The sequence below is a fragment of the Penicillium mononematosum genome (assembly GCF_028829835.1).
Source record: "Penicillium mononematosum strain IBT 11891 chromosome Unknown utg000001l:1.0-4488741.0:1.0-4491989.0, whole genome shotgun sequence".
Classification (NCBI taxonomy): Eukaryota; Fungi; Ascomycota; class Eurotiomycetes; order Eurotiales; family Aspergillaceae; genus Penicillium; species Penicillium mononematosum.
Genome location: NW_026643271.1, coordinates 44,272 through 64,017, shown reverse-complemented (window position 1 = coordinate 64,017; position 19,746 = coordinate 44,272). Strand labels below are relative to the sequence as shown.

Genomic DNA, 19,746 nt, shown 5'->3' with positions numbered 1-19,746 from the left:
GTTGAAACTCCCCGAGGCAGGACGTTTATCCGGGTCGCAAGCACATGGAACTCCCCGCAGCATGCTCGCTCGTTGGCACAGAGCTTGAAGGTCAAAACGGGCATAAGTGAATATGTTAGGGTTCGGATTTTGGGACATTTCGATTGAAGATGGTTGAGCGGGAGAAAAATGAGTTCGTAAAGGGTATTCGTTCGTCTGCCCAAAAGCTGAGTTCCAGGGATGGTGTGAGCCAGCCTCTTCGGAAACATGAACATACTACTGAACACGTCCTGTCACATGTCGAGATGAGAATTGACGCCTGAGGCATACCTGAAAAGAAAACAATTAGGTAAGCAGGATGGGGTCTTGGATTGACGTCATATGCCCCCGATGTCTCTCCGCGCATTAACAGAAAACGTTGTAGCCTTGCACAACTTTCTATTCTGTCACACAGTTGAATTTTCAACATCAAAAATGCCTGGACACTTTGGCCAAAAGATCCTCAAGACCTTAGGTCTCAACGATCATGTCCATCAACAGAACTCCCCCGTCCGACTTCCAGGCCGACCAGCCCTGAACAACGATGAACGCGGATTATCTTCACCTCCCAACAATGGCACATACCCTCGTCTCTGCAGGCTCTCCGACGGCACCATCCTCTCGTCCTTTACCCGATTCCCCGATGGACAACGCTCACTCCGCGTCGCAAAAAGTACCGATAACGGCCGCACGTTCGAAGACTTCTCCGAGGTAACTCGGGCTGCTGGCGACGTGGATAACATGTTTTTGTGTGAAGTGGCTCCGGGGACGATACTGGCGGCTTTCCGCAATCACGACACGGGCCCGAATGGCCCCACGCACTTCCGTATCACTGTCTGCCGGTCTACGGATGGAGGCCGGGTCTGGCAGTATGCTTCGCAGGCAGCCGAGAAGCGCCCTCCTTTGGGCATTTGGGAACCCTTCATGCGTGTTGGACGCCAGGGTGAAGTGCAGCTTTATTTCTCGCAGGAATTCGCACATAACAACCAATGTACCATGCTAGTCGTCTCGCGGGATCAAGGGAGTACCTGGACTCAACCGACGTGTCTGCATGGTGAACAAGATCCACTTCGCGATGGAATGTGCGGCATTGCACGAACTTTCGATAACGGTCGCGAGGCTCTTCTCATGGTATTCGAGACCACCCGATACGGACCGTTCAGTGTTGAAGCGCTTCTATCCTATGATGACGGCGCGACCTGGGGTTGGCGCCATGAAGTCTACCGCCCACGACAGGGTCATAATGCAGGCTCTCCCCAGATTGCCTCTTTTGCGGATGGATCCATGGCTACGATATTCATGACCGATGAAGACTCCGACCGCGTGGAATGGGTAAAGAATGCCTCGATCAAGGTCGTATTCGCTGGCCCACCAGTCGAAGGGCGTGTCCAATGGAGCTCTCCAACCCTTGTGTCCCCAGCCTCCAGCTTCTGGCCTGGAATCATGGCATTGGATCACCACAACGTGCTAGCCACTTATGATCGCGGTGGACCGCTTACGAAGACCATCACCTGGCACCCTGCGTAAACATTTGAACTTGCAGGTACTCTCTACCTGGCGAAAGTCTTGAGACTGCGTCCAGGGTCTTCGTCATATTGTTTCTTCCCCAAGTGGGTTTTCCTTTACAGGATGCTTCGCTGGACGATCTCCGTGTTCTTTACGAAATTTCGAGTGGTTCCTATGTTCCCAGGACATGGGTAGTTGAATAATATCATACCAATTATGCCTTCTCTTATCAAAGGGCCTCCTTGTAGTACCTCTCCACAATAATATGCTAGAGCATCCATACGTAGATTAGTTCTCTCTCATTGGTCAATTTCTCCGCAACGCGCCCGGCAGTCATCATCCGAGAATCGGCCCCAGCTTACATCTTCCCCAGACAAATTTGCATGTTTCACGTCGGATGCCGGGACTTGGAGGTGGCGTTCGGTTTTTCGACGGATATAAACTACTCCGGTGGTTCGGGATTAGCCGAATGGGGAAATTTATCGGAGTTAATCAGATAATCAGATCAGATTACAAAAAGGGCTGCTATTTATAAAAGGTCCTTCTGGGTAACCTTGGAGTTTCCCCTCAGACTTCATCTTGGAAAATGGCAACCTCACTTCGGAATATCATTGTCGTTGGTGGCTCGTTCGTTGGACGTGTGAGTTCATCCTGCTGCCCAACATAGACAATCTACTAATGTCAGTACAGACGACGGCTCAGGAGCTCGCACGTATTGTGCCTTCAACACATCGGGTAAGTTACCACTTAGGTCTACCTTGAAAGATGAAGCTAATGTCTTTGTGCAGGTTCTCTTGACTGAGCCTCATAGCCACTTCCACCATCTTTTCACTTTTGTAAGTTCCTAGTGAACGCGCATTGCAGATAACCTCCAGAGTTAACGTGACCCATAGCCTCGGTTTGCAATTGTTCCGGGTCAGGAACACAAAGCGTTTATTCCGTACAGTGGGATATTCAATGCGTCGCCCAATCCCTCCTCCCATGGAGTAGTCCAGGCTCGCGTGTTGTCGGTCAAGTCCACCCACGTTGAGCTGGACCGTGAATGGCAGGGCTCAAAAGATGTTCCCTTTGACTATGTTGTTGTTGCGACCGGCACCCGTCTATCCAAGCCTGCGGCCATGGACGATGATGATAAGGCATCATCAGTCGAATATCTGCAAAAGCATCAAGCTGGAGTTAAGAGATCCCAGTCAATTTTGATTGTCGGCGGTGGTGCGGTCGGTGTCCAAATGGCGGCCGATCTGAAAGAATATTATCCAGAGAAGGAAGTCACCGTGGTTCAATCCAGGCCGCGGGTGATGCCAAACTTCCACTCTGGACTCCATGACCTTATTAATAGACGATTCGATGAGCTGGGAATCAGACTCATCACTGGTTCTCGAGTCACTATTCCACCGAGTGGTTTCCCTAACGATGGCAGCACCTTTGACGTTCATCTCACAAACGGTACCACCGAGTCCACGCAATTCGTCATCTTGGCCACCGGTCAAACCCCAAATAACCAATTGGTGGCTGACTTGAAGTCTTCTCGCCCGGATGCCGAGTCGGTCGTCAATCCAGATAATGGATATATTCGCGTTAGACCCACTATGCAGTTTTTGGATGAGCAATATTCGAACCTGTTTGCTGTGGGTGATATTGCAGACACCGGTGCCCAAAAGGCGGCTCGGCCAGGTTCAGCACAGGCAGCGGTTGTTGCGAAGAACATACAAGCGTTGATCGAAGGCCGCGCTGCTGAGGATACGTTTGTTAAGGGACCTGGGGCGATTCACTTGACACTCGGCATGGTACGTCAATCAGGCCTTTATGGAGATTCACCGAGACTTGACTGGGCTAACTGTTCTTCTTTTTTCAGAAACACAATGTGATTTTCCGTAATCCCAATACCGCAGAGGGTCAGACAGAGCCTTGGATCAACCCAAAGGATGAGTGAGTTCCTTTACTTCTTGCATCACACCATCAGAGGCTAACATCTTCCCCAGTGGCCGAGAGGATATGAATGTGGAAGCTATGTGGGAAAGGCTGGGTATCTCGGTTGATAATCCTCGTCAATACCACCTGTAACCCTTTAAGACATGAGAGAAATGGATTAGAGAGAAAGTTGTCATCTTCCTCAACCAATTTAGAATTCTTTCACCTTGATACGGAGGCTCGGGTCATCTTCGCCCAGTCCGCAGCACGACAAGATTACTGAAAGCGAAGAATCTCAGCCGTGAATGGTCTGTGATCTACACTTTTATCGAGTACATCAGGAAATCTTGACCTTTTTTCCAAACTATTAAACTGACATGCAACGTACTATCTGAGGCAGGAACTTGGTCATCTCCAACAAAGTAACATAAAACATTTCGGCTGATGCAGGTTCCGCCCGTCGTACGTGAATGTCTAACTAATTCAATGGCGTACTGGCGGCTATGCCCATGGACACTGCCCTAGTCACTGTCTGGTCGATCGTGGAGTTTCTCTCCGGGTGGCTCAACGACCACACAAGATACTAGACTACATTTACCTTGGACGAGCCGGTCTCAACGTCAATCTCGCAGAACCACGGATCAGATAAGATTTCCGCAGGTGAAGGTCTCTTCGCGGGATCATAGTGCAAAATCCATCGAATAAGCGCCTTCACTTTGTGAGCTTCCTCCTCATCAAGATCCGGGCCTGCCCGATCGAATGACTCTTCCATGGATGCCTGCTCCAGCATAAGGGGTTCCTGCCCCGGAGCGACTCCTCCAAGCTGACAATTGAACAGCTTCCTCTCGGGCGTAAAGTAGAGCGACGACGTCGTCCAATGCTTAAAGAGCTCGTTAGGCAGGGCGCCGAGCTGGGCGGTGAGGGAGAGAAGATGATCGTCATCTTCCATCTCGGAGTATGGTATACAAAAGAGCGGTTGTCCGGTGATAAGCTCAAAGACTATGCAACCGAAACTCCAGACATCAAGAGTATTGTTAACAGCTCCGGTAAGAATCAACTCGGGAGCTCGGAGACCGACTGGAGTGACGGGCTTATCTGGTGGATCGGTAAAGAAATATGCTATTCAGGTCAGCCAGGTATAAGTATAGCTATTCGTTAAGAAGAAGGAACAGATAATCGAAACGGGAGGGACTGGCCACCGCCCATGTCGGATAATTTGACCTTGAATCCTTCGGCGTTGCAGGTAAACGGCACTAGTGGCTGCGCAACACAAAGATATCGAGGGGCCCATTTGTCTTGTTTACCGTCTAGCCTCTGTATAGGGGGCGAGATCGACCGGCCTTGCGCGTCTTCCTCTTGCTGGAGCAAGTCCTCTGGCGTCGAGTCGATATTGTTAAGAGTGAAGAGTATGTTTCCCGGCTGGAAGTCTCCATGGGCGATACCATTTTCGTGGAGAAATGCAAGAGCCTGTAAGGATTGCTTAAGGATGCTCTTTGCCATCTAAAGCGGATAGCGGATCTTCATTTCTCGCCTGCGAGGTTTGAACTGCGGCAGCTCCTCAACCATAGTATTCACACTCGGACCCATAGGCTCAAATACCAGACACTTGTGGACGCCATTAGGCCCGCGGTGTTCGAATTTGTCTAGCAGTCGCGTGATATACCGAATTCCTTCTACTAGTGCGACTTCGGTGATGTGGCGTAAGATTCGTAGCTCGGTTGTCGATCCCGAAATTGCCGACACAAGGATCTTTAGGGCGACATATCCGCTGTTTCTTAGAGGAAATGAATAACGATAATCTATAGCCTCGCGGGTAGGAAATGTAGAAGATGAACTTACTTCAGGTCCCGGGCGAGCCAAACCGTTGAGTAGGAGCCCTCGCCAAGCTTCCGGATGACCTTGTACTGGCAGTTGAAAACGTCGCCAAGAGCGACTGGATGATAACCACCGGGGCGGTAATCCAGGGTAAGGTAATAGTTTTGAATCTCTGTTCATCATCTGTTGAGGCCTTTGATGGCGGAGTAGGAGGAGACGAGGTACTCATGGCTGCGATGGAGCTGCGTTGTCTCAGACTGGCATAGCGGAATATCCTTTGATGCCTGATCTGTGAGGCATAAATAATTGCCTGAGGCATCACTTGGGGCCGAACCTGCCTACAACATAGATCAGCTGAGAAAGTCCTAGTGAGAAGATCAGTGCTTCTGGCATGCAAAATCTATGTCTTCGCGGGATGGAGTTTGTCCTCACCTACTATGCCGAGGCTGGGGTTACTATTTCGGCCAAGGAGCCAAACGGATTGTATTTTTCCGACACATACACACGATATACCCTACATATATTGTATATTGTATGACATGATATGATGGCCTAGGCGCTTTGTGATTGGGTACCCAGCTCTCATGTAGTATTAGTTCACCTCAGTTCCTATCATACAACAAGTTTTTTCAAACGAACCAACCGACATGAAAAAGCCTCACTATTCTATTGCGTTACGACCTCCTTCTCAGTGTAGCTCTATTTCTGATCTTTGTTGTCCCGCAACTCTACCCAGCACTTGTAGCTAGGATAAACCAGAAACGAACAAGACAGGTCCCAGGGCTTCTCTCTGTCCTCGAACTTGAAGTCAATCTTGCGTACTATCTGAGGCAGGAACTTGGTCATCTCTAACAAAGTAATGTTTCGGCCGATGCAGGTTCTCGATCCGCCTCCGAACTAATATTATGCGTCAACACTTTACTGTCCAGATGCCAAATGTGGAATGTCAGGGCAATTAGCTGCACAACTTACTGCAAACATCATTGAATCCCTATACTCAAGATCTGATTTGTCCTCAAGCCAGCGTTCTGGTCGGTATTGGTCGGCATCCGGCCCGTAAACAGCCTCGCTGTAATGAAGTGGCCAGGCATTTGTCCCAACGTGTGTCTGCAGTGTATATTACATTAGTAATAGGATAATGATACTTAACGCCGTGTGAAAGGAAAGAGAGAACGCGAGAAATGCAACAGTAGCGGGTGTATGGAAGACTCACTCCTTCAAGGAAATAATAGCCCCCAAGGGTCATCCCACCCTTTGGCACAACCCTAGGCAAGATTGTGCCAACAGCAGGATGTATCCGAAGCGTTTCCTTAATGACAGCATTGAGATATGGCATATCCTTTGCCTGACTATATGTCACAGGATCGGAAATAAGCCCATTGGATGTCATCGTATCAATCTCCTCCCGGAGCTTCGCCAACTTGTCCGGATTCCGGTACAAATAGTATATAGCCGCACTGAGACTGATACCGGTTGTATCAGATCCCGCACCAATATTAGATCCGCATGCGTCAAAAACATTCTTCATCTCGACCTTGTGTGCAGCTTCTAGTTCGAGTATCTTCCGTAGAAATGTATCGTACTGGGATTTCATCTTGGCACCAGTGTTTGAGTCTCGGTGCGTTTGACACTGGCTCGTGATATAGTTGATCACCTTGGCCATGGGATGGCCCCCAAAGATGAGCTTCTCAAGTATTCGGTATGGCTTTTGCAGCTCTGGTAATAGACCCAGTCGAGCCATGTTGTTGTTCGCGGTGTGAATCTCACTGATGACGCCTTGAGTGTCACCCATGTTCTCCATCATACCGAAGTTCTGGTCGAACTGTCACAATATTAGCTGTTACTCGTGGCCTTCATGCTCCAGGGGGTTACATTCTGTGATCTCGCCAATAACATCCCAGGCATAGAACTGCATGAAATTGGGTATGGCAATGAGCCGCTTCTCTTTTGCAAACTCATCCAGCTTTCTCATGCACAGTGTCGTCATCCTATCGATGGCATCTTCATAAGATACCATAGCCGACATAGAGTATAGAGACGCGACTTTTCTGCGTCGATCACGGTGCTCAATGTTGTCCCTCATCGTGAAGAGATCATCACCATTGCCTTGTCCATCGTAATAACTGGATTTCGCGCATTTCCCACTGATGTCGTAGATTGTTTTGACGGCTTGGGGCTGGATAATACTGTATCGTTTTGGACCAACACGCACTACCGGGCCTGCACTCATCATCAATCAGCACCAGGTTCCAAGGTTATTTATGGTGATTAGGAAAGTTTGGGACTGCAGACCGTATTTCTTGTGTAAGTGGATGTAGTCCTCATGAGAGTGTCCTCGAAAAACAGAACGAAACTCCCAGAGATTCGTGAACCTAGCGAATAATGGCCCGGGAACTTTTCGCAGAGAAAACTGAAAGCCATAAAGAAGAGGCCCAGCCCAGAAGATAATTGAAAATCCTATGAGAAGCCCAGCGACAGTCCTGATGGGATTGTGGAGGGTTAAATGGATGACGTCTTCCAACATAATGGACCTCTTGACAGGAAAAGAGAAAGGGAAAAGGAAGTTTGCTATGTGCAGGTTCTGTACTTAGATACCCCGAAGAAATCTGATCCGAAGAGGATCGTTCCCTGTCCCATCTGTTGGTTTTATATGTAGAAGCCTATAAGCCTTAGGGCTTTCTCCGCACATGTGGAGAACGGAAGAGTCCACGCCGAGAGACCGATTGTCTCTAAGAAAATGTCAAAATTGTCTAGGTTTCTGCATAAAATGGAGACACGTATACTATAATTGGCTAATTCTTCATGAGAACAGTGCTTCTTTGGGAATGGTCCATCCGGAACGGAAGCCTGAAGACCCGTATTGTGAATAACTCGGAGTACAAGAATCGAGCAAAGCCGACAGTTCTATATTTGTCGGATCATGGAGCCCTAGTGCGTATGGGAATTTTTAACTGGACACTTGAGACATTCGAAGCTGAGACAATCGGTCTCTCGGTTCTCCGTGTATTCAATACCCTTGTAAGTGATCAGAAACACGCCAGGTACAGTTAAAGAACCCCTTTCTCATTCCCTCTATAAGTATTGGATGTAGTTGGGACAGTAACTGAAGTTGCCGTTCCACACTCATATTCCTCACTGATCCTTTTGATCAATTTACTTTATCCCTGCCCCTCAAGTGACATCGACCGAACTCCTTGCGAATATGGCCAGCAGTTTGCCACACGCCCATGGTGACCATGCACCTTTCGACGTGGCCGTCGTCGGCGGCGGTATTGTTGGACTCCACGTTGCCCTGGGACTCGTGAGGCGGGGCATCCCCGTCACGATCTATGAGCAAGCGCATGAGCTCAAAGAGATCGGGGCCGGCATGGGCTTCACATCCAACATAGTGGGTTGTATGGCCGCCATAGACCCTAAAGTCGCTGAAAGTCTGGATGACGTTTCAATCAGGTCTGGAGGAAGTGTACGGTGGATTGATGGACTCGCCCAGGAGGATCTAAGGTCCAGGCCCGAAAATCGGCTGTTTGACGTTGAAATCTGCCTTGATGGGGAGGCTATAGCCAGGACAACCCATCGTGGGCAATTCCTGAATGAACTGGTTAAACTACTGCCACCCAACCAGATCAAGCTTGGAAAGCGCCTGGACACGATTGCGCAGACTGGCGAGAACGAGAAGCTCCTTCTCAAGTTCTGCGACGCCACGACCGCCGAGGCTGACGCTGGTATGCTCCCTTACATTTTTCTCTCGCCCCGTGACAAACCAAACCAAAGAGGCTAACTCAACACTTCGCCGAGACAGTCATCGGTTGCGACGGCATCAACTCGTGCGTTCGTCAACTTGTCCTGAGAGGAAGACGATCCGGCCGCTATTCCGCATTACGCCCACGAAAGTGCTTATCGCTGTCTTGTCGACATGGACAAAGCTCTTCCGGTGATGGGCGATCTTTGCAAGACCATGGTGATGTATATGGGCCAGGGCGCCCACATCATGGCATATCCCGTGGACAATTTTAAATCCTTGAACGTGGCAGCCTTCGTTCATGATGATGGAGAATGGCCCCAGGGCGAAAAACACACCGTTCTTGGGAGCAAGGAGGATATCCAAAAGGCCTATTCTGGTTTTGGCCCTACCGTACGATCCTTGGTAGCGCTTCTGCCCGATGAGCTTAATCGCTGGGCCATGTTCGACACATTTGACCACCCTCTAACCACCTACGCCTACGGCCGAATCACTCTCGCTGGAGATGCTGCTCACGGCTCCACCCCACACTATGGCTCTGGCGCGGGCATGGGCGTAGAGGACGCGCTGGTGTTATCAACTGTTCTCGAGCAAGCGGCAACAAAGCTCAAAACCCATGGTGTTGCCGTCAGCAAAGCTAGGGCCCTGACAGCTGCGTTCGAAGCGTATGACGCCGTTCGGCGAGAACGTTCACAGTGGCTTGTCCGCTGCAGTCGCCGCCAAGGGCAAAAGGTCAAAGGGTTGGACCGAGAGATAGGCAAGGACTTTGACAAATTCAAAGAGCACACCAAGGCGTTTATGGACAAGCTAGTCTACTATGACTTCAAGGCCATGCTCCAGCAGGCAACCGATGAATTTGAGTCCCGGGTTTCCGGCTCGATCCCACTTTAAGCTGGTTCCCTATGATTGTGCTGCGTTGCAAATAGTGGGCGTGAGCCTAGCAAGGAATATATATACTTGACAACCCATAGCGGTGTTCCAACTATCTCTTATTACACGGTGCCATCAAGGATAAAGTCACAGTGCATCTCACCCCATAGTACCGTCCACTTAAACAGTCCGCTTCACTTGTTGTGGGCTGGTTCCTTTCAGCTATTGTGAGCATGCAAATGTCCCATATGTGCTGCCCTAGCTCATCGTTCTACAGTGAGCGTCCGATTGGTATGCAATCTTCACCAGCGGCTCTCCATAGTGCCGTTTCCCAATAAATCAGGAAAGTAAGCTACTGAGCGCGGCATGAGAAGAGCGCTAACAAAACTTTGAGCTCTATTCGGATATTGTATATGTGCGATAAAATGACTTCTCGTGTGAGAGAGTTGACTGAACGTGGTAATTACAGGATATACTATGTAGCCCGCAATTCTGTCACTATGTGGTTTCATCTATACAGTAGATTTCGAAAACGGATTCCCCTGTGGACACTAACGCATTGTTTCTCGGCCCGTACCCGAAACCACGCTAATCCATATAAGGCTAACTCAACTTTTACCCCTGTTTAGCTGTATCGTAGTATATAACGTATTGAGATTATGTGTCAAATGAGTCATTGTTAATTACCGTACTCGTCCATGGAACATTCTAGCAAGTCAATTGCCATGGCAACGGCGATCTGGCGATCTGGTCTCATCCATGCCCACTCGCTTTCTTAACTTTTCTACATACATACAGTAGCTGTTGTCGTCTATGTACATCAACATACATGACAAAGACCCCGTAGAACACTAACCTTGGTAGGCTAAGCTGGTTCTCGTTTATGTTCCCTATGGCACTCGATCCCTATCTCAACTTTCGTTCGTCATTGGACTTCTTTCGAAAACTGGCACGGCCCACTCATGCTGACAGACCTCCAGAGCTTTGATCGTGCGTAGATATGAACGGCAGCCCCTACCATGATGATTACATCTCTCAGGCCCAAGAATACGAACCATGGGAACAGGATTCACAATATTCGCCCCCTACCCCGGGATACTTCCGAAGCCCATCTGCTACATCTTCGAACTGCAGTCCTTCCCGGTCCATCCCATTCGACGATAACCCCAGCTCCGCAAGCCAACCTCGGCCCAGTACTCTACCTCTCCTACAGGAATCCGAATGGCAGTCGGAGAAAGCCTACGACGAGGATCCTCCAAACTGCATCCACTATTTTAAAAGAATGGCGAGTCACCCTCAACAACAAAACCATTGTAAAAGACACGGAAGAAGATGTTGTTTTGGCTCCAGGCGCCTACTGGACGTTATTCCTGGAAGAAAAGCTACACACCGTTCTCCAAGAGAAAGTCTCCCGTAACAAAAGGGTCAGGGTCGATGACACGGCAATCATCGTGTCAAACAGCGACCGTACCCAGCGTGATCTGAACAAGCGCTTCAACAAAACTGAAATAGTTTGGGCCCCTATTGAAAAACAACTCAGGATGTGGTCGAGTCATTTCTGCCGTGAAAAAAGTTTGAGTTTGAGAGTCTGTTTCAATTATATAGAAGACTGCGATTCCCCACCCACCGGACGAAATGGTGGAAAGAGAGGGAAATCCTCCGTCACAAGGAGGATGCTTGGCGATCGCGATGCCCAGCTGGATGCTGAAGAAAATGCATGCGGACAGCAATCTATTTGGCGCCGTGTTTATGATTTGATGAAATGTGACTCAGCCGCATGCCACCTGGGCCCTTATTGCTGGCTAGACCCAAAGGGAAAAAAGCATTATCGACTCCGAACGCAAACACTCAGACGTCTGGTCACCTATGCCGAGAAAGGTGGTGTCCTGGAGACGCACAAGGACGTCCCAGATGAAATCCGAGATGAGCTCTTTATGGAAGACCAGCAGAGGGAGGAAAAAAATAAGCGCAAAGGCGGTAATATGCTTGGCAGTCAAATGTCGCATTCGCCGATCAACATAAATGTTCACCCCCCTGGGGTGGCGACAACGGCTTCAGCAGTTGAGGCAGCTGGGCCAAAACCCGTGAGTTCGTTGAAGATTCCTGGTCTCAAGGACGTGGCGGTCAAAGAATATGGTGAGTGGCTTGCATCGAATGTATCTGATGAAACTCTCAAAGCTGCATTTCGACAAGCGTGCGATATAACCCTGTCTGATGGCTTTGAGCTTGAGCACATCTACAAGGATCAGAATCCGGAATTTTTCGTCAGCAAAGGGATCAAACCTGGAATTGCTCGGAGTTTCGTAGAAAATCTTCGTGATTGGGTTGAGAATGTGAAAAAAGCATTGCCTGTTCTCGACTTGGTGTAGACGACGGTGTGGGCGATGGGTGCGGTGAATTGGCGTTTTTCTTTTCCGCTCAGCTTGTACAGTATGCAACTTGGAAATATGACGCATAAGTATGTTCTTTTTTTTTGGAGATGATTTTAGTCTGAATTCTGTTCCAGAGTCAAATTAAAGGTTGGACAACGTGAAGCGTGGTAGATGCTCCTATTATGCTGGTGTTGTGATGTCCCGTAGGCCCGGGAATCGCCCTGTTTTCTGGCCCAACGAGTCTGTTTGTCAAAAGCTCTCTTTTCCTTGCCCGTCATATTCTTCAGGCCGCGTTCTCGAAGCTCTGAAAAGAAATTGAAGGCAGCGTCGAACGTATCAGGATATGCCCATCCATCTCGTTTCACAAGATCATCTATACTGTTAAAGAAATCCTGGACCTCATTCCAGCCCTCGGCATCAACGGAGTGGCTATGTAGTTCATCCTGCGTGAAGTGATAGGGACATTCGCCTTGGATGCCAAGTTCTTTCCAATGTCTGAGATAAGCGATCAGATACCGTCCGAAAAAGGAAGATGATACTGAGTGAGATAGCTACATACCTTTCGACATTAATGAGTGCCTCACGAAAGAGACTATGTCATCATCCCATGTGTTTCGGGCAAATTCAATTGGAAGACGCCTTGCCTTCCCATGGTCTAGATGGAACGCTTTGTCATGGAATACAGATACAGGGTAAATCAGTATGAGAAACAATGTATGTATTCGGAGTGGACGAAGAGGAGAAAGAGAGAGAGAGAGCGCAGGCAAACTATCTGGGTTCTATCATACATGTGATGCCTCAGGCATCCAACATCCCCCTCATAGAACCTGCATGGCATCCTCTATCAAAACCTCCAATTCCAGCATACATAGTAAAAACTCATCTTGTCAGTGCATGTTTAGGTCATCCCAATTAGCCGAGTAAAGGCCTCGAATTGGTCTTTTCCTAGAGCTTTTGTAAATCCGTCTGCAGCATTTTTCTTCGTATCAACACGTAGGATCTCAACATGGCCCTGTGCAACTGCGTCTTTGACGAAGAACCATCTCAATGTTAGCCACCGATTTGCTGATTTGCCTCCCTTCTTTGAAAGAAGAAGTTGTGAGTTGATGTTATCTGTGTGAATCTCCATCGGTCGATGTTCGGGTAGCATAAACGACTGTGCGACTTTGTTTAACCACATCGCATCTCGGCAGGGTTGATCCAGCGCACACCATTCAGCAACCGTTGTCGAATTGGCAGTGATCGTCTGTTTCTTAGTAGACCACATCACTGGTGATCCAGCAAGATACCAGATGCTTCCCTCGGTGGATTTGCTATCATCCCAGTCTGCATGTGAGGCGTCTGTGTGTGCATAGAAGCGAAGTTCATCGGTACGTCCTAGTACGATCCCGATGTCTGGACGTCGGCGTAGATACTTCACGACATGCAGCATTGCTTCGAAATCTGCGAATGTAGGCTTTGCCAGCCTATGTTGCAGTCTTGTCACAGCAAAGCGGATATCTGGTCTAGTCTTGACGGCCAGCCAGTTCAACATCCCAACAATGGATTGGTACTGGTCAAAAGCATCATCATCTAGTACATTTGTAGCATCAGCTTGTGTTTCTCTCCATGCAGCGGGCAGCGGTGTATCTTTCCATCCAGACACATTGGCAGTACGAAGCACCTTCTGCACATAGGCTGTCTGTGTCATAGTGATTGTCCGATTCTCGTAGTCTCTGTCGAGCGCGCAGTTCAGATACTGCTTCGGCTCACCAAGATCCTTCATATCATAATATTGACGGAGCTTATTGACAACTTGTTGAATGTCGTCATCTGACGGCGCTGCGATAATGAAATCGTCCACGTGTATCATCATGATAGTAAGATCCATGCCCTTGCCTTTCACGTAGACACAGGGGTCATCGTCGAGCGGATGGAAGCCAATCTGACGAAGCTTGCTGTCCATTTCCTCGTTCCACAAGTATGCTGAGTCTCTCAGTCCGAACAGAGCTTGATTCAGCGTGCATACCCATTGATTTTTGTCACCCTCGGCGTCGGAGTGTTCAAATCCGGTGGGCTGTCTCATGTAGACTGTCTTAGCATCTTCCCTCGATGCATTGAGATATGCAGCTGTGAAATCAACCTGTCTCCACTTCAGACCGTAGATCGCGATCAATGTGAATACGATTTTGATCATACATTCAGCGACGACAGGGGCGTATGTTTCTCCGTCGTCCTTGTCCTGGAAATTGCCGCACACAACCCAGCGAGCTTTAAATCCGTAGACTTCATCTCTGGTGTTGGTTTTGACTGTGAATCTCCATTGACCCGGCAGTATCTTAGCCTTTGGCGGTTTGAGAATCAGACTCCATGTGCCCTTTGCTGCGAGATCATCAAGCTGTTTTTGCATAGCATCTTCCCATTGAGGCCAGAAAGGGCTCTTCTGCGCCTGTTTGTACGTGGAAGGTAGATCGACGTCCTTCGCATGTAGTGGCTTGCCATTATGAAGAAATGGCTCGTTGATATCGACGATGTCTGTCGCTGCCATTGCACTTGCATCAGGTCCCGCAGACCCCTGTCCTCCACCCTCCGTCATGTTATTACCGCCTGATTCCTTCGCTTTTGCTCTCATAGCAGCTCGTTGAATGTCACGGTCTCGTTTCTCGTACTCGACGGCGAGATGCTTCTGCTGTGGATCGTGATAGCGATCAGGGGCGATCCCGATGTTCGCACGTCTTGAACGTCGTGGTGGTGGAGGAGCCGGCGTGGCTGGGTCTCGGGTGATAGGGTCCGGCGAGGATTCAATTGAGATGATCTCATGTCTTGGTAACACCTCAGATCTCGCTGTAACCGGTGTGTTTTCACTGCTTGATACTGCCTCTGTAGCTTGTGTGATCTCACGACTCGGTGACACACTAGCTTGCTGTGTAGAGATAGTGCGCTGTGTCTCATTCTGTGGAGAAACAGCTTGCTGAATTGGAGACGAGAAGGGGTATTGATAACCTGTTCTCCGTTGCTCCGGAGAAGGCGTTGTATCGTCTGATCTAGCTGTCTCAGAGCTCTGTTCAGAGATAGTCCTTTCCTCAATGTCGCGAGCTTCTTTGCGAACGTCATCCATACTCTCTGCAATGCGAGAAACGTTATCTGTTAAAGCTCGAAGTCTCTTTCCGAAATCAGCTCTTCTCTGCTGCATGTTAGAGATCTGCTGTGCATCCTGCTTCGCTACCTCTTGTATGCTTCCAGAGGGTGCATTCGTGACATCGGTGAGCCTTGCTCCCGTCATAAGAGGCTCCTCTTGCACAGTAGGAAGGCGAGTTTGAAAAAGCTTGTGCTGTCGCTTCGGGGGCGGAGCAATGGTCTTTTGTTGTTGCGGTTTTCCACGCGGTGTCTCCGGCATTGTAGAGACACTCCCATGAATTGTAGGAAGATGAATTGTTGATGGTGTGACAGGCAATTGTACAGTCCTTTGCGTAGGCGTCTGCATGGGTAGTGTCCTTACAATCTGTTGTTGCATCTCCTTAGGTTTCGAGTCCTTATCTTCGTGATTGAGCGAGATAGGCATGAATCCAACAGCGTCATCGTTGTCATCATCTGGATCCTTAGGACCAGGTGTAGGCTGCACCGGTATTGGTCCCATACCGTCTTCATCACCAGGCTGAGGAAAACCAACATCTCGGGATACCACTACCTTTCTCGCGGTAGGATCCCATACTTTGAAAACATGTCCACCATCCCCCTCATAGCCCATAAGCATGCCCTTCCAGGCTCTAGGAGCAGCTTTCCTAGCTTGTACACGCTTGGCCTTAGGAATGTGCACGTATACGGTGGATCCCCATGGTCTGAGATGTTTCAGTGAAGGCTCTGGGTTTGGAATGTCGAGTTCTTGACGCCAGTGTGTCAGTGGAGAGATCTTGGTCTTCGGATTGACCAGTCTGTTGTAAATGTAAATGGCAGTCTCTGTCGCGTATGGCCACATTTCTTCCGGCGTGTCTGCATCTAGAATCATCGTGCGTTGTATGTCGTTGATGTGTCCACCGAAACGCTCCACTGTGCCATTCGGCTCTGCGGTGTATGGAGGTGTGATCTCAAAAGTCATTCCTCGCTTCTCACCCCATTTGATGAACTCTTTGAACTCTGTGCCGCCGTCCATTCTCCAGATACCAGGGTATCTGCCAGTCAGCAGCTTCATCTTCTCACAAAAAGCAGTGAGCTTGTGAAAAGCATCGCTCTTGGTCTTTAGCATAATCCCCTCGATCAGACGAGTAGCATCGTCAACAACTGGCAACCAGTAGTTCTCTCCGTTTGGCCCTGTAGGCTTCATTGGTTGGGTGTCGACGTGGAATTTCCATGCTGCGTCTTGCACTCTGGCCTGTGGTTCTCGAGATATCTTTTGCTTTGATTTGCCACGAAAACAGGCGTCACAGTCAAAATGCTCTGTACCGTACTGTTCGTGTTCATCCAGCTGCTCTGCATGCTCCAATGTAGCAGCAATGCGAGCTTTTCCGGCATGACCGAGACGACGGTGCACTTCGTAAGCTGTTACCTTGTTGACAAAACCAATGTCTTGATCATCGTTATCCGAATCTGAATCTGGATCAATCTCGTTTGGACTAACAAGGTATGGTACACCATCTGACGTATCTGCGTAGCCGAGAATGTCTCCCGAGCTATTTGTCAGGTGTTTAGTGCGTGTGTCATAGGAGATATCCTGCTCTTCCAGAAGCTTTTGCATTCCAAAGAGCTTTCCATGTCCCCCAGGACTGTAGTATCCAGTTGTCATGAATGTGTACGTCTTTCCACCTGGGCCAGGCAGAGCAGCCCTCACCATGATTTCTCCATGACCAAGCGTGATGACCTTCTTTCCAGAGTAGTCTTTGTACGCATAGGCTAGGTCAGGGTGATCCAGCTGATACGTATGGAAATCCTCGAGATCATGTGTTAACGTCTTGCTGGATCCGGTATCGAGTAACCAGTCGTTCGTCCTGTCGATAGAGCTTGCAGCGGCGACGACCATGTTGTTCTGGCCTTCCGGACGCTGAGCTTTTTGGATTTGTTTCGAATAGGCCCACAGATTGCCTGACGGTTCCCACGAAGCTGGTGGGTTGTCGCTGAGGTATGCGCACCTTTTAGCTGGGTGTGGTCCGAAACCGCAGAAGGCGCACATCTCGTTGTCGTCCTTCTGTTTGCCGTTGCGCATTTCTCGCGCGTAATCATGAATGTCTTTGCCGTCAGCAGGCTGCTTGCGAAGTCCTTTCTTCTTCTTCCTGCCACTGTTGGCATTGCTGTCATTGTCGACTGCATTGACATCTTTGGTGGATTGGGTGCTGTCGTTGTTGTTGTTACCGGTGTTGTGACCACCTTGGCCACCTCGGTTTCCTCCACGACCACCTCTTCCACCTCCGCGGCCTCTGCCTGCGGACTGAGCTGCATTTGTGACACCTTCCATGTCAGCTGCGGCTTGTAGAGCTCTCCAGTATTCTTCCACTTTGTCACGACTCAGTTTCTCGGGTATAAGACCTGCAACTTCCTCCTTGATAAACTGTACTTTCTTGATTTCGAGTTCCAGATTCTCAAGGACTTGTGACAATGCGTGAACTGGATGGGGTTCTGCTTTGAATCTAGCAAGAACATGGTATTGCTTTTGGTACTCCTCGATGTACTCGCTTGCCGAGCTGTAGTCCGATCGCTTCATCTTGTCGAACTTGCGCATCTCCAGAAAAGCTGTCTGGATCCGATCGCTTCCTTGCGTCATCGTCATGAGTTCGTCGTACAGGCTGTCTGCGTACTTCGGCATCTTTGACAAATTCCGGAGCTTGTTCTGAAGTGTCACATCGATCTGATTGTACATCCAACTGGCGACGAGACGAGACCAGTACTTCCATCTTTCATACGAAGGGTGCGACTTTGAAGGACGAGGTATCTCGCTATCAAGCAACCATTCCAAAGCGTAGGGGATTAGCTGGTAAGCCAAAGCCTGCTTCCATCCGCTAGGGTCTGTGTCGTTGTGCTGTAGCATCCTAACCTTCTGTATCTTCGTCATCGCGATCTCAGGCAGACCATGTCCTTGGTGAGACGGTTTCTTGTCTTCATCATCACTGTCGTCGTCATCAATGTCGGTGAATCGGATCGGATTGTTCAATGATGGGATTGGATCATTTCGTGATTGAGAAGCATTCGCAGTTTGCCTCTGCGAAGCGGGGTTTGTGGGGTTCAACGGGTTAGCTGTCGCATCGAGAGAGTGAGGGTTGGTGTCCCCCTCATTGTCCGTGTCGACGTCAGCCATGGTTGAATTGTAAAGCTAAACGGAGCTTTTGCCGGCGGGCCGAAGGATTCCTGGACTTGATTGGTCTGATCCGGGTCCGTGCAGAGTTTTCACGCACAAAAGTGGGGTTCCTGCGGGGACGGGATCGACGACGAGATCCGGGTGAAAGCTTCAGAAAAACGAGTTGCTAGTGGTCCGAACTAGCAAGAGAGAGGCTCATAACCTCATGGAAGACAGATACAGGGTAAATCAGTATGAGAAACAATGTATGTATTCGGAGTGGACGAAGAGGAGAAAGAGAGAGAGAGAGCGCAGGCAAACTATCTGGGTTCTATCATACATGTGATGCCTCAGGCATCCAACACTTTGGCAAGGAGGGAGTTGCACTCTTTAATCTCCAGCAGATAGAGCTGATATAGCGTCGATTTGAATATTTTTTGCTTGATCTCAGCTTGCTGCTCATGGCCCAGACTGACATTGCACGACGTCCAATGTCAATGTTCATTGCTCCTGTCTGGTTGAGAACGATTTAAAATCATTTGCGCTAGAGGCTAGGTGTAGCTGCTAAATGTCTTGGCGCTTGTTAAGTCACGTAAACCGACTAGAATTATTTTTTAATGTTCAAAACAAGAAAACGAATGCAACCATATGTACAGGAATGGCTAATGTGACGGATATGAAGGGGCCTGCAACAATGATGGAATCGCCTTAGCGCATCACTTTTTTGATGTTTATCATTACGGTAATGCTTGGAACGATCAGCAACAAATTGCGGAAGATATCGAGTCAAAGGGTTATTCGTATTCACTCAAAAAATGCGTTGGACTATTGAGGATGCAGTACCGCAGTAATCCACCAGCAATATTTGTTGCTGATTTATTGATTGGATATGACAATCTCGGGTCGTTCATGTTGTGTGGGCTCATTGTTGAGGTTGTTTCTACCATCGGCGGCTGCTGTCGATGGCTGAATACCTCGATCAGCAATAATTCCCCACCATGCATCTAGGCCTCCCTTCTGACCTGGTCTGTTTTACATCTGAACCCTGAGCGATATAGTCGTTCTCGAAATCGGCTGCATTAGCGCAAGATCAATCATTGAGCGGGCGGCATTAAATTGATGGATACGTAAAACGCCTGAGCATGGTATTATATATTGCTCGTATATTATAGAATGAATACGAGAATTCAACGGAATTCTATGGAAGCTGATAGCGGGTCTCTGCAAATCATCAACCCCAATACACACTCACAGGCCCCGACCGATCTTCTCAC

The 19,746-nt window shown here is 49.0% G+C and overlaps 9 protein-coding genes across 9 annotated transcripts; 4 read left to right on the top strand and 5 right to left on the bottom strand.

Moving 5' to 3' along the window:
- Positions 1-453: 453 nt before the first annotated feature.
- Positions 454-1,545, top strand: N7519_000027 (sialidase family protein; the record flags this gene model as incomplete). The annotated part of the gene is made up of 1 exon (XM_057286807.1): positions 454-1,545. One exon carries the CDS (start codon positions 454-456, stop codon positions 1,543-1,545), a length of 1,092 nt encoding a protein of 363 aa, XP_057152890.1.
- Positions 1,546-2,110: 565 nt separating this feature from the next.
- Positions 2,111-3,588, top strand: N7519_000026 (NAD(P)/FAD-dependent oxidoreductase; the record flags this gene model as incomplete). The annotated part of the gene is made up of 6 exons (XM_057286806.1): positions 2,111-2,164; positions 2,215-2,259; positions 2,313-2,360; positions 2,418-3,311; positions 3,380-3,453; positions 3,507-3,588. The coding sequence occupies 6 exons, from the start codon at positions 2,111-2,113 to the stop codon at positions 3,586-3,588; spliced, it is 1,197 nt and encodes a 398-aa protein (XP_057152889.1).
- A 430-nt stretch (positions 3,589-4,018) lies between these two features.
- On the bottom strand, positions 4,019-5,479 carry N7519_000025 (serine/threonine-protein kinase; the record flags this gene model as incomplete). The annotated part of the gene is made up of 5 exons (XM_057286805.1): positions 4,019-4,554; positions 4,635-4,935; positions 4,999-5,203; positions 5,275-5,422; positions 5,476-5,479. The coding sequence occupies 5 exons, from the start codon at positions 5,477-5,479 to the stop codon at positions 4,019-4,021; spliced, it is 1,194 nt and encodes a 397-aa protein (XP_057152888.1).
- Positions 5,480-5,949: 470 nt separating this feature from the next.
- On the bottom strand, positions 5,950-7,054 carry N7519_000024 (Cytochrome P450; the record flags this gene model as incomplete). Its single annotated transcript, XM_057286804.1, has 3 exons — positions 5,950-6,147; positions 6,223-6,357; positions 6,464-7,054. 3 exons carry the CDS (start codon positions 7,052-7,054, stop codon positions 5,950-5,952), a joined length of 924 nt encoding a protein of 307 aa, XP_057152887.1.
- A 36-nt stretch (positions 7,055-7,090) lies between these two features.
- Positions 7,091-7,480, bottom strand: N7519_000023 (Cytochrome P450; the record flags this gene model as incomplete). Its single annotated transcript, XM_057286803.1, has 1 exon — positions 7,091-7,480. The coding sequence occupies one exon, from the start codon at positions 7,478-7,480 to the stop codon at positions 7,091-7,093; it is 390 nt and encodes a 129-aa protein (XP_057152886.1).
- A 972-nt stretch (positions 7,481-8,452) lies between these two features.
- Positions 8,453-9,880, top strand: N7519_000022 (Monooxygenase FAD-binding; the record flags this gene model as incomplete). Its single annotated transcript, XM_057286802.1, has 2 exons — positions 8,453-8,972; positions 9,099-9,880. The coding sequence occupies 2 exons, from the start codon at positions 8,453-8,455 to the stop codon at positions 9,878-9,880; spliced, it is 1,302 nt and encodes a 433-aa protein (XP_057152885.1).
- A 941-nt stretch (positions 9,881-10,821) lies between these two features.
- On the top strand, positions 10,822-12,228 carry N7519_000021 (uncharacterized protein; the record flags this gene model as incomplete). Its single annotated transcript, XM_057286801.1, has 2 exons — positions 10,822-10,849; positions 10,994-12,228. The coding sequence occupies 2 exons, from the start codon at positions 10,822-10,824 to the stop codon at positions 12,226-12,228; spliced, it is 1,263 nt and encodes a 420-aa protein (XP_057152884.1).
- Positions 12,229-12,344: 116 nt separating this feature from the next.
- On the bottom strand, positions 12,345-12,800 carry N7519_000020 (uncharacterized protein; the record flags this gene model as incomplete). Its single annotated transcript, XM_057286800.1, has 2 exons — positions 12,345-12,769; positions 12,791-12,800. The coding sequence occupies 2 exons, from the start codon at positions 12,798-12,800 to the stop codon at positions 12,345-12,347; spliced, it is 435 nt and encodes a 144-aa protein (XP_057152883.1).
- Positions 12,801-13,129: 329 nt separating this feature from the next.
- N7519_000019 (uncharacterized protein) lies at positions 13,130-18,493 on the bottom strand (the record flags this gene model as incomplete). Its single annotated transcript, XM_057286799.1, has 1 exon — positions 13,130-18,493. One exon carries the CDS (start codon positions 18,491-18,493, stop codon positions 13,130-13,132), a length of 5,364 nt encoding a protein of 1,787 aa, XP_057152882.1.
- Between the last annotated feature and the right edge of the window lie 1,253 nt (positions 18,494-19,746).